The 13,354-nt window shown below is 44.1% G+C and overlaps 1 protein-coding gene across 1 annotated transcript in view; it reads left to right on the top strand.

Moving 5' to 3' along the window:
• ALK (ALK receptor tyrosine kinase) overlaps positions 1-13,354 on the top strand; it is a 701,480-nt gene that overhangs the window by 225,412 nt on the left and 462,714 nt on the right. The window contains exon 3 of the mRNA XM_003787498.2: positions 321-485. Within this exon, the coding sequence (XP_003787546.1) occupies positions 321-485 (165 nt within the window). The remainder of the gene's footprint in view (positions 1-320; positions 486-13,354) is intronic.

Genomic DNA, 13,354 nt, shown 5'->3' with positions numbered 1-13,354 from the left:
TCTCTGTCTCCAGGTAACCTGGCCGGACACGGGGCTCCTTCACATCCAAGCTGTGAACTCTTTTTTGATTTGTTATTTCTTTAAAATTATCTTCTCTGAGGATACTTCCCATAATATGAACCATAGAAAGGACACGTTTTATTCTCTTGTCTTTTCACCAAGATAGCCCCGCTGCCTATGGAATTGACAACTGGCCTCTCTGGACAGGGTGGAGGTTGTGGATAAAATGAAGGCCGAACTTCAAGGGCAAGGGGCTGCGGGGCTGGAAGGCTGCGTCTGGGACTCCGTTTATTCCACTAAGCACTGCGCTACTGTTGCAGGTCTGGAGTGCAGCTTTGACTCCCCCTGCGAGCTGGAATATTCCCCTCCACTGCATGACCTCGGGAACCAGAGCTGGTCCTGGCGCCGCGTCCCTTTGGAGGAGGGCTCCCAGATGGACTTGCTGGATGGGCCTGAGGCAGAGCGCTCTAAGGAGATGCCCAGAGGTAAGGGTAGAGGCCTCCGGAAGTGTCTTGGGTGGGCCAGGACCAGGCCAGAATGCTTATTTCTGTTTCAAATGAGGCTTCCTCAGCCCTGTTCTGCCCTATTTCCCTTGAAACTTGTTTCTGATATCTGCACCTCTGCATTGCTTCTTGGGCCATGCCAGGAAGGGAAGGATGCAAGCCCAGTTTTAAGATCAGCCCCAAGCTTTACTCTTAAGTAATAGAAATAGGATTTTATAACTCTATGCAGTTGTGAAATCCTTGCAGACTTGCCAATGTAAGTTGAAGGAGAAAGTGCTGATCTCTCTGTCCATTTGAAAGGAGGTTGCCAGATAAAATACAAGATACCCTGTTACATTTGAATTTCAGATAAACAGCAAATGATTTTTTAGTATAAGTACGTCTCATGCAATGTTGTTGGAATACACTTATACTAAAAACTATTCCAATTATACTAAAAAATTCAAATGTAATTGAGTGTCCTACATTTTTATTTGCTAAATCTGGCGATCCGAATTTGGAAAGTATTGTAGAAGTGGGTTAAATGTTTGCTTCAAAGCCATTCATGAATATTCAGATTGCATGCTTGCTTCGAATGGTGCTTCCAGTAGTCCTGCGCTGTTGGTGAACATCCTTTTCCTAATTATCAGGGCCTGGAAAAGGTAGGCTTTGAGTAAGTAGTGAGTGGGTATTAAATATTCACAGGGTTTTGAAGAGAGACAGATGGAGGCACTAAGCCCTCATGGAGTTGCAGGTCTTTCTGAGCCAAAGCTTAGGGCTCCCAACTTCTTGGACTCAGAAAACATAACTGACCCAGGACTGCCTGCCTATGTTTCTGGCTTTTAGGAAAAAGTGAAAACTATAATGGCAATGGACTTATCAGACAGGCCAGGGTAGTGTTTTCAGTTTGCAAAGCACTTCCAACTTTACTATTTCAGTAGATCTCAGAGTTATGATGGAGCCGGGGAAGATGAGGGAACTAAGGCTTAGAGAGGAAAAGTGATTGGCCCAAGATCACACAGCCTGTCTATATGGGTCCCCATCTAGATGCCTGAGTCCTCGACCAGGACATACTTTTCACCGCATCATGTTGCTGTCTTTGTAGCAAAGTAAGGGCCAGAGTCTGCAGCTATACTTCTATAAAAATAGTTAAATAAGTAGTGGGATGGATTATAGAATTGTGACCAGGTCTATATACTCAAACAGCATGCATGCTCTTAGATGGGTAAAGCCTATCATTAATCTTTTCCAATGTGTGGCCACATTCTTGGAGGTGATGATCTCAGGCTTATACTATTAGGAGGTCTAGCAGGGACAGGGCTCAGAGAGGCTGGTGGGAGAGGGTGGAAGTGGCAACAACTACCACTGTGAGGTTTGCACACCTGCCTCTACCTGGTCACAACAGAACAGTGAGATTTCTTGGCTTTCTATATACACTCTCCTGTGCTGACCTTTTCTGTTTTTATGACTCTCTTGAGATTTCCTGACCTTGGTTTCTATTTTAGCACCTTTCACCCAGATACCGATATGTATTATGTGTGTAGGTGAGTGCCTCTTAACCTGATAGTGCATCACAATCTTCTGGAGAACTTACCAAAAGTACTACTTACACCACATAGCCTGAGATTCTGATCCAGTAGATCTGAGATGGAACCTGGGAATCTGTATATTTTACAGTTGTATTACAAAAGCTAGCATGAGCAAAAATACAGGTATTTTTATTCTAATGCATAACATTAGAATAAGCCAACACCTGCTTAAAAGAGAAAGCTCATTTCCACCACCGAACTTAAGAATTGGAATGGTCTAAGTCCTTTTATAACCCCCTCTGCCCCCAACTAGATCACAAGCTTTTCCTACCTCTCCAGGTAACCACTCCTCTATATTTTGCGTCAGTCCTCCATTTACTCTTCTTTATGTCCTTGCCACCTGTGAATATAGCCCCCAAACAACATATGTGTGTGTTTGCAAGCTTTTATATAAATGGAATTATGCTCTTTTCTCCATTTTGATACATGTGGCTGGGTACATTTGTTTTGGGTACTATGCGGAATCGACTGCATGAAAATGCTGTAGTTTATCTCTTCTACTGTCATCAGACATTTGAGTTGTGTCTAGGTTCTTGCTATCACCATCAATATTATAGGAAGCGTTTTTGTGTCTCTGCCTTGGTACACATGTCCAAGAGTTTCTAAGTCTAGAGCATACAAGAGTGGAATTGTTGGGTCATGGGGTCAGTGTTTCTTCCATTCATTAGGTCATGCCAGTCTATTTTCCAAAGTGGTTGCACCAATTTATATTCCCGCTGATGACCTATTAGTATTCCTCCCCATGGTTTTATGCCCTCATCGGTACCTGGTATTGTCAGACTTTATCATTTTTGTCCATCTGGTGAATAAAACAAAGGGTATCTATTGCAGCTTCACCCTCTCTGGAAGCTGTTTTGTTTTGTTTTTTATAAGTTTCTCAGGCAATTGGGAGGCATAGTTAGGCTTGCTGTACTATTGACATGGACCTCTTTCAGATTTATTCCCATTTAGCCACCCCAAGGGATATCTCTAGATTTTAGTACCCACCCTCTGGAAACATGCATTTTTGGTCAGGGGAGATTTATTTTCTAATTTATATTCTAGGGATTGAATTGTGATTACAGTTCAGTGAGATCAAGGGAGAGGGGACAAGTGGCAATTTTGTTCTTTGTGAATTCTACCAACCTTGCAAAGTCAGACATTATAACTCTGAAATTTGATGCTTTAAACAAAATTTTATGGTGCCAATAAATTGTGCTTTCTACTCTCTGAGCTGCCTCTCCCCCTCCATTCTTTACCTTGTGATCTCTGGTTCATGCCGGTTACATTGAGTGCTTGAGAAAACAAGAACAGGGAGACGAGGGAAGGAAGGAAAAAAAATAAACGTACACTTCTTAGTGTTCCTTAGCAGAACTCGGTGTGGAAACAGAGCAATACCTTTATGTGTTTGTGAAGCTGGGAGCCAAGGGTCAGTACATGCATTGAGTGAAAACCTATTCCCTTTAGATGAATCAGAAAAGACTGGAATATCCAGTTTTTAAGTAAATCTTGTCAACTTTCATCTCTCTGAAAGTCATCGCTCTTACCACTAAGTAGTAGATAGCATTACTAAGGGTGATGGTGTGAACAAGCACAGCAAAAGCCACGTTGAACACACCAGACTCTTTTTACTAAGCTCTCTTATGAACAAATACATCCAAGTATGACTGGGGGAGTCTTACCACTGTCAGAAACTTGTTCTTATTTTTAGAGGGTCAAATGGAGGATCAAATGTCTATACTCATATGACATTGCCAAGTCACAGACTTAATGGGACCAGCTTCCCAACCATTGCAGGGACTGCCCACCTTAGTAATGACACCAGTAGGTGTTCAGAACTTTCATCAATGAATCTCTGTCATTGTTTTTTGAGTCAATTCATTACATCACTACTTGTTCCCCAAAGTAAGGTTGTTCCTCATGAAGCAGGGTGATGTAATAATGTCCCTTGAACTTCAAGAAAAGAGATGAAGGTACAGGAGGAGAAAATGACCTGCCCGTTCTGCCCAGTGGTGAAGCAAGGACCTACCTTACAATTCCAACTCTCAAATCTTTAGAGTCTCAGTTTCTCTGTCATTTTGGCAGAAAGGATGCTGGCAGTGATGACGAAGAATGATAAGGTTGCCTTTGGGGTAGTGTAGTTGCTGTTCTGTTTTGGTTTTCTAATTCAGCATTTATTGGTCAGCTGATATTGGGGCTCAATGGCAATATTTCTTTTAAAGGAAACAGAAGGGTCGGACGAAGGCAGCAAGATAATACCAATCATAGATAATGAACTGTAAGAGTATAAATTCCAGATGATTTTAATTTATGGCCTCTGTAGCTGAGGATAATAAGACAGATACAATTCAGAGCAGCAAGATAATAAAAAGTGATGATTTTGATGGAACACAATATTATAAATTAATAAAATCTTGAGCAACCATCAGGTTGAGGTATTTGGTGACTTTTTAAGAAGTGTCAAGGGCTTGTTTGAGATCTATAATTTCTGGCATTTGGGAATGCAGTCAGGGGAACATGTTCTTCTTCTCCAGAAAGACAAGACTTTACTCCTTAGCTTGAACCCTTTGAAAACTTACTCCAGAGCCCCTGCCCCAGCCCCTCACTCTATGCATACACAGGAAGGGGTGGGGTGGGCTCTGCTGCGAGGAGCCTTCAGTGCTCCAGTTCTCATGGTTTTGCTTTGTTTTGCTTTGCTTTTGGTGGAGAGCCTGGATGGAGCCTTGCCAGTGATGACAAAGAATAGATTCTTCTATTCATCAAGATGGTTTAGTTTTCAAAAAGATGATGGCCAGGCACAAGGTAGCTCACGCCTGTAATTCTAGCACTCTGGGAGACTGAGGCAGGAGGATTGCTTGAGCTCAGGATTTCAAGGCCAGCCTGAGTAAGAGTCAGACTCTCCCAACATAGAAAAGTTAGCAGGGCATTGTGGTGGGCATCTTTAGTCTCAGCTACTCAGGAGGCTGAGGAGAGAGGATCACTTCAATCCAGGAGTTGGAGGTTGCTGGGAGCTATGACGACGTCATTGCACTCTATCTAGGATGACAAAGTGAGACCTTTCTCAAACTCCTACCCCCTGCAAAAGGTTGAAAAACACCGTCCAAGAGCCCCATAATGGCTAAGGATGCTTCCGCATGAGAAGCGGCATGGTACTGCAGCACCAGAGCGGGCTCATTCAACCTTTTGATCTACTCTTGTTGTGTCCTGTGTGTTACTTTCCTATGGCTGTGTTAACAAATTCTTACAAATAGGTGGCAACAGGAATTTATTCTCTGCTATGTTTGGAAACCAAGAGCATGAAGTCAAAGTGTCAGCAGGGCTGGTAACTTCAGGAGGCTCTGAAGGAGAATCCGTCCCAGGCCTCTCCAGCTCCTGGAGGTTGCTGACAGTCCTTAGAGGTGTTGGCTTGTAGATACACTGCTCCAGTCTCTGCCCCCTTCAGCATGTGGCCTTCTCCTCATGCGTCTGTCTCAAATCTGCCTCTTAGACAGACACATCTACTGGATTTAAGGTCCACCTTACATCTACCATGATATCAGGATACTTAATATCATCTGAAAATACCCTATGCTCAAATAAGGGCATCTTCATAACACCAAGGGTTAGGATTTGGGCTTATCTTTTAATTCACTCCACCGAGATTTTCTCCCCCTTGTTTCTGGGTTGGTTTGCGGATCCCCTGTACCTGGGTGCTATGAATTCTCATATACCACCCCCCTTGAAGTCTGATCAGATAGGTTTGGTGGACTCCCTATTCATACCATCCTTCCTTCTATTCCTCCCCAACTCCAGAGCTGTGAAATATTCTTAAAAGAGACCTTGAACATCTCTCAAGTGGACTCCATACCAGGAGTAGCAAGAACCTGGGCTGCCTTTTGAGCTACAGGTGCAGGCTTGATGGGAAATTTCCCTTAAATGCAGCCCCCTTTCCACCCACAGTCACTGCAGGCTGCAGCTAAGTGGCTGAGTTGGCCCTGAGTCTCACCTCTGACTTGTGGGGGTGTCGATAGGCAACTGGAGTGATAAAGGATGGCCAAGAACTTTCCCCTTCATCCAGTGAAGCTCAGCATTAGGCTCCCATTTCTGCCTCAGGCTTCATTCCCTGATTGACTGGGACCTCTGACACCTGCAGGTAAAGGGGTTTGCTACTCTTTCTGGAGAGCAAGCTCTGTAGATGACAAGGGGGAGGAGGTAACCTCATGTTTGTCAGTAAGATAGAAAAGGGGGGACTTTCAGGGCCAGAGAACCACTGGAGAGCTTTATTCAAAAAGTACCAAGCTCATCCCTGCCCTGCACCACTGCAGAGTGAAATGTGCTAGTGCAGGCTTCAAGTCCCATATTTACAGCCCACAGGGCTCAGGGTTCACCCGTAAGGTCACCTGGTTAATGGGAGTCAATAATTGCACACTTCACTTTGTCTGTAGGAGCAGCCTTTAGAAAAGACTTCTGGTTTTACAAGGATGTTGATGCTAAGGGAGCAGTCAGAAGAGGTAAGCAAACTAGAACGGAAGGAAAATGAAATTGGAGTGCCTGGTGTGTGTGTGTGTGCGTGCACACACACACACACACACACACGCAGAACAATGTTCTTTCCTTTTCATATGTTCCAAACTGGATAATGCATACTTGGACTGTCCATGCCAAGTACCCACAGGCCAGGCTCTGGGTCCCCCAGGATCCTTCCCTTGCAGCTCTATCTGTGGCCAAGTTCCCACTTTAAGGCCATAATTTCTAGACTTTATTTTAGTGTATGTCTCATCTGTAAAATATTTTTGATCATGGGCTCCTACCTATTCTATATTCACCAATTATAGGCATGTGTGTGTGTGTGTCTAACTGTTTAACACTGTTTATTAGCGAAGCTTAAATTTCTTTCTTCCTTTTTAAGATAAAAATATCTATATTTTAGCCATACATTGAAGGCTACTGAAGGATATCTGCCTTCTATAAATGCACTCAGAATTTCTGGTTTGCTGTCATCTCACCTTGCCCCCAGGGTCATTAATGTCCCTGATCCTTTTCTAGCCCCTTAAGGAACTTCTTGGAGCAGGTGTCTCCCTGACTGCCTCCCATAACCTGTGCTTGCCAGATATTCCTTCACCAAGAAAGCCTATGTTGCCCCTTTATCTTCTTTTCTCTGGATCTATTAATACATTGTTAGGAGAGGAAAGAAGGAACTTTTCAGCTGAGTTCTATTAACAATACTAACTCTCAAAAGTCAAAATATATCTTCATAGAAAGTCTTATTTCCATATCAGCTGATATACCTAAAGGTACAAGGTTGCAACCAAAAATTTCCTACTGGCTTATCTAAAAAACTATTGTATTTTGATAATACTTATGATTGTGAAAAACTAGAAATAATAACAATGCTCCCAAATAAGGACTTAGTTAAATAACTAAAATATATTAACAGTATACCTAAAATATTATGCCACCCTTATACTGATGCTGTGTAAAAATATTTAATAATACGGGGAAGTATTCAAGGCCTATTAGGTTTAAAAAAATCCAATTACACCATGTGTGTAATTGAAATTGTTTATGAAACTAAAAACCATATACATACATAAAGAAGTCTGTAAAGAAACATAGAAGTTATTTCTGGATGACTAAATTATCAGTGATTTTCATTTTCTTTTGCGCTTTTGCCATTTTCCAAATTTGAGTCCATAAACATGCATTACTTTTGTAATAAGATAAAACATGCTGTCACTTCTTAACACAAAAGGATCAAAACTTCTCATTTGAAACTGCATTCTATTGAATTATCTTAGACTTTTGGGGAAAAGAATTGTTAACTGTTTTATGCCATGACAACAATCAAAAAAGCTCAACCAGAAACACTGGCTGGGGCGCAGCAGGCAAGCAGGTAGTCCAGGAGGTGGTTCTCCTAGCTGTCTGCATAGGGTACTGCCACCCAGAGCATCTCCCATCCCCAACAACTGTCTGCCTGTCTTAACTCCAAGAGTGGGAAGGGGCCCACTGTGGCACACAAATGCACTGTAGGGTCAGGAATATGCCTAGGGACTGGGCAGCCCCTAAGTAGGAGGGGCAGGAACACATCTACTCCAGCCCAGTCTTCGCCCTGCAGAATCACCACTCTGGGCATTCACGCCTTCCTTCTCCCGAGCATGACTCCTCATCACACTGTATGAGGGATGCATAGCCTCTCATCCCTGACAACCTTCTAGAACACACCAAGAAAGGCCACGTTCATTCTCTGGTTCTGTTGGCAGAAACTTGCCCCTCATCTCTCAACCAATGAGATCCCTGAGCCTTAGAGCCTGACCCTTGGGGATTCACTTCAGCAAGCTGTGATTTATGAATCTTCTTCTGATGCAAACCTGGTACCAACCTGGCAGCAGAAACCTGGGCTCTGAGCGGAGTTTGGCATAATGACCTGTGTGCTTGCCAGGGGGAGGAGGTTTCCAGTGAAATATTACTCCCGCCCCGTCAGGAGGGACCTCTCCCAGGGTGTTGCCTCGTCTGCCTCCTAAGTTCACCACTCCCTGGGAAGGAGTGGCTTGTAGATGCCTGGTGAGCTTGCTACCCCCTCCTAAACCGAACCTTACTGCTCTATGTATGGGGCAGTGGGGCGCTGAGCACGTGCAGGAGCTTGGGGAGCAGGGCTTGGCTCTGGTCCTGGGGAGCACCGCTGTGCCTCTCTAGGCCCTGGGCTCCTCATCTGTAAGGTAAAGACCTTACTCTATTTGGTCATTAAGTCTGTTTCCTGCTCTGCTGTAGGATAGGGAGTTGGCAAATGATGGCCAACACCTGGCATCAAACCCAGGAGGCCCGGAAACACCCCTCTCCACCCCCTAGAGAGAGAAACCCATTCCCCAAGGTTTGGCTGCAGTTGCTGGAATCTGAACTGCCCTGTGACCCAGGTCACCCTTTGGTCACCCACAGCACCAAGATGGGACCTTTGCCTCTGGAAACCCCTGTGGCACTCTGGAGGGAAGAAAAAGGAACCCCCAGCCCGGACAGCAGTTACACTTATCAGTTATCTCCCAGAGGCCATGGAGCCTGAGCAGAGAGCACAGGCCAGTGCTAAAGGCTAGTGTGATTGGCAAAGTCACCACCCCACAAGATGCCCCACTCCCCAGAGCCTGTGAAGATGTTTCCTTACATGGCAAAAGGGACTTTGCAGCTGGGATTTTCCTGGATAGTTTGGGCTGGGCCAGTGAAGTCCCTGGGTGTCCTAATGAGAAACAGAGGGAGGTAGGAGAGCTGGAGTCAGAGAAGGAGAGTGCAGATGGACGCACAGGGCACAGGGACAGAGAGGGAGGATGCCGCCCTGCTGGCTTTGATGAAGGAGGGAGGGGCCATGAGAAATACAAGTGACCTCAGGAGCTGGAAAGGAAAAGAACATGGATTCTCCCCAGAATCTCAGCCAGAGCGAATGTATCCCCACTCAGCAACCCATTCTGTATTTCTGACCCCCAGAACTGTAAAATAATAAATTTGTGTTGTGTTAAGCCATGAGGTAGCAATGGGAAACTATCACAGCTGGTCTTGACCCACTTAGGAAGAAAAGTGATAAGCTCTTGGGGCCAGGGCCAGAGCTTAATATGGGCACTGTTCTGGGAGGGGCAGGGCCCAGAGGCCTGACTGACCTTAAAGACAAACTAATGTTAGTTATTGTACAAGGTGTCCATGAGTTGTTGTCCCCTCCACTGAGGAGAGAATAGACATCTCTGTGAACCAGAAATGGAACAGAAATTCCCATCTTCAGTAGGAGCTGAGGCTGGAAATAAGCCGGGGTGTCTGGGAGTCTGGTTTTGGTGAGATAAGAACTGATAGCACCCCAGGAAGGGCCCAGAGAGAGCTAGAAATGGTGGAGCTGGGGTGAGACAACAACTTCCCCTGGCATGGGGGAAGGTGACTAAAGGAAGCTGGGACAGCTGCCCAGGGCTCCTGTCTGGAATGGCAGGAAGAGGCTGTAAAACCACAAAGGAGGCCCGGGGCCAGCTACCAGCTGGCTCACCAGTGAGCCCTGTGTCCCCACCCGCAGCAAGATGGGTGTTATCAGCATCCCCAACTTACAGGTGCCACACTAAAGCTAATTAGTAAGCTTCGGAAGGAGGAAGCTAGGTCTTCCTCATCTTCCTTATTCACTGCCATGTCCCAGGAGCCTAGCCAAGACCAGTTACCATAGGTGTTCATTAAATATTTCTTGGCTTAAAGTTAGAAGCTTAGAGTGATAGACCTCCAAAGCCAGGGTATGGCACAGTCAGCTCTTAGATTCCAGTTTTTGTACTCTGAATCTTACGTTCTTCTTGTTAGACCAAACTCGCCCTAAAATGCAGCATTTCCCGGGCCTGTTCCCTCTGATGATGGGAAGGCTCTCCTTCATCAGATGTCTGGCAGTGTGTTCAGAAATTCAGGGCATCACCCACATGCCAGAGATGCTGGGGTGCCTCACTCTGTTCTGTGACACAACCAAGTTATACCCTTTGGGTGTCTAGAAGGACACTGTCCCCAGAGCAATCTCGAGAAGCCTACTGTCACCTGTGACTTTATTGCAGATGGCCAGGGTGACAGGTGCTAGCCACAGCCCAGAGCTTGCCAACCATCGAGGCCACATGGTGTGCAATCTGTGCGAGATGGAGGAGTCAGGTTACTGCAACCAGCTAAGCTGTTCTCACCCATCTTGCTCTTTCAGAAATGGGAAGGGCTCAGTGAAGAGTTGAGTGGTGGATCAACTACTGGCCGACATATAACCTCAGGCCTCAGTTTCTTAATTGGTGAATTGACTGGCTGGGACTAGATAATCTGTATAAGTATGTGGAGGTGTCTTTTTATTTCCTTATTTCTTCTTATTAAGAAACTTTTATTAATATTATCTAGATTCTATAGCCTCACTGATTTCTATATATCAAACAATTCAGGTGAGACACATCCCAAAGAAATATGGGCCCTATTTTTAACAAGACATGAATCACTCTGAATTTATGCCTGAAGAGCTTTGAAGGAAAGCCAGTACCTTGCAAAGAGTAATAAAATAAAATTCTCTTGAATAGGGATAACTACAGTATTATTCTACTTAGAGTGGAAAGATAAGCTTTCCTCATTGAAGATGGAGAAAGACAGGTTCAATGTAAGTTGAAGAGAGATCTCGGGGTCATTTTACCTCTGTGGTTCCCTTTCCTGACTTGTTATAAAAATCAATGGAAACAATGCACAAGAGACTGTTCTGAAAACAAAAAAAAACGGCATAGTAGAGTAACACGTAGCCCATCTGACAGCTTTCACCCCAGCCACGGCAGCCTGAAGCCAGCGGTGCGGCTCTGTCTTGATTTAAGAATCTTGACCCTGCAAATCAGGAGGCTAATGTGGCCCAAGTATCCATATAACATAACCAGGGCTGTTTTGAAGCTCAGGGATTTGGGACATGACAATGAATTGTGGAGAATGACAGAGTGCTCAGCTGACATAGCAGTCGCCCAGATGACATGCACTTGCAGCAGCAGCTGTATAGCGTCCAGAGGGTTCAGGTCCCTGTGTCCAGCTCTTCCTGAGGGATGGGTGAGAACCTTTAACCTGGGCTGTAGTCAGGGCTATTTTTATCTCATGCATTATAATCGACTTTCTTTCTACTTCTTGCTTTAGCATTCCCAGTGCTGATTGCTCGTCATGCTAATCAAAGCACATTTGTCTGATATCGAGTCTTTCCCAGGTGGCTTTTATGGAAACTGTTATCATTTGGCAATATGCGAGGTGCCAGCCTTTCTCATTAATAAAAGCAGCCACATACACAGTGCGGTAGCTGCCTCTGTCCCCGTTCAGGAGGACCTTCGCCAGCACTTGTGTTGTCTTTGGCCACTTTCTTCTCTTGGTTGTGATCAGCATTGTTTGCACCTGGAGGCAGTGGAAGAAATATTTGAAACATTTTGCTGGGAATAAGGAATTATTGCTTGGTGACTAAAATGAGAATAGTCTTCTGATTATGCAGTGAGTGCCATGACACTAAAAGTAGATAGATGATAGACATTAAATTCTCTTTATTATTATTATTATTAAATCATAGCTGTGTACATTAATGCCATCATGGGGTACAATGTGCTGGTTTTATATACAATTTGAAATGCTTTCCTCAAACTAGTCAACATAGCCTTCACTGCACTTTCTTAGTTATTGTGTTAAGACATTTATATTCTACACCTAGTAAATTTCACATATACCCTTGTAAGATGCACCGTAGGTGTGGTCCCACCAATTACTCTCCTTCCACCCATCCTCCCCCTTCCCTCCCCTCCTTCTCTCCTTTCCCCTTCTTCTTGGGCTATAATTGAGTTATAGCTTTCATAAGAAAGCTATAAATTGGTTTCATAGTAAGGCTGAGTAGATTGGATACTTTTTTTTCCATTCGTGAGATACTCTGCTAAGAAGAATATGTTCCAGCTCCATCCATGTAAACATGTAAGAGATAAAGTCTCCATATTTCTTTAAGGCTGCATAATATTCATGGTGTACATGTACCACCATTTATTGATCCATTCATGGTCAATGGGCACTTGGGCTTCTTCCATGACTTGGAAATTATGAATTGGGCTGCAATAAACATTCTGGTACATATATCTTTGTTATATTTGATTTTTGGTCTTTTGGATATATACCTAGTAGAGGAATTATAGGATCGAATGGCAGGTCCATTTTTAGATCCCTAAGTGTTCTCCAAACATCTTTCCAAAAGGAACATATTAGTTTGCATTCCCACCAGCAATGTAGAAGTGTTCCCTTTTCTCCACATCCACACCATCTCTGGTTTTGGGATTTTGTGATGTGGGCTGATCATACTGGAGTTAGATGATATCTCAAAGTAGTTTTGATTAACATTTCTCTGATGATTAAGGATGATGAGCATTTTGCTTGGGAGGCCCCTGTTTAATCCTACACAAATAGTTACACAAATACAGGGTATTATTGTATTTATCTTGTTATGTTTATATGTATATAAAGCATAATTCCTTTGACTGAATACTCTGCTGCTACTAAGAACTCTTTTTCTCATTTCTTAACATGGTATGTGTTGAGGTACCCACCCTATGGCAGTGTAGACTCAGGAGCCCAGTGTCAGTGACTCTGGGAGAGCCACTGGCATCCCTCCCACATCTAAGCCCTTAACACCAATTATACCCTATTTGAAGCCTTTACTGTATATGGAGAATATATATAAAATACAGCCATAAAAAAAATCAATGCTTTCAAAATGAGGATTTTAGGGAAGGCAAGGATCTCAATTCTTTTGGGCCAGCAGTCTTCCAGAGGTCACCCATGACTGTCCGCCCTCACAGGAGC

Source organism: Otolemur garnettii, unplaced genomic scaffold (genome assembly GCF_000181295.1).
Source record: "Otolemur garnettii isolate 467f Iridium unplaced genomic scaffold, OtoGar3 scaffold00022, whole genome shotgun sequence".
NCBI classification, from domain to species: domain Eukaryota; kingdom Metazoa; phylum Chordata; class Mammalia; order Primates; family Galagidae; genus Otolemur; species Otolemur garnettii.
This window is presented reverse-complemented; position numbering and strand designations above follow the sequence as displayed.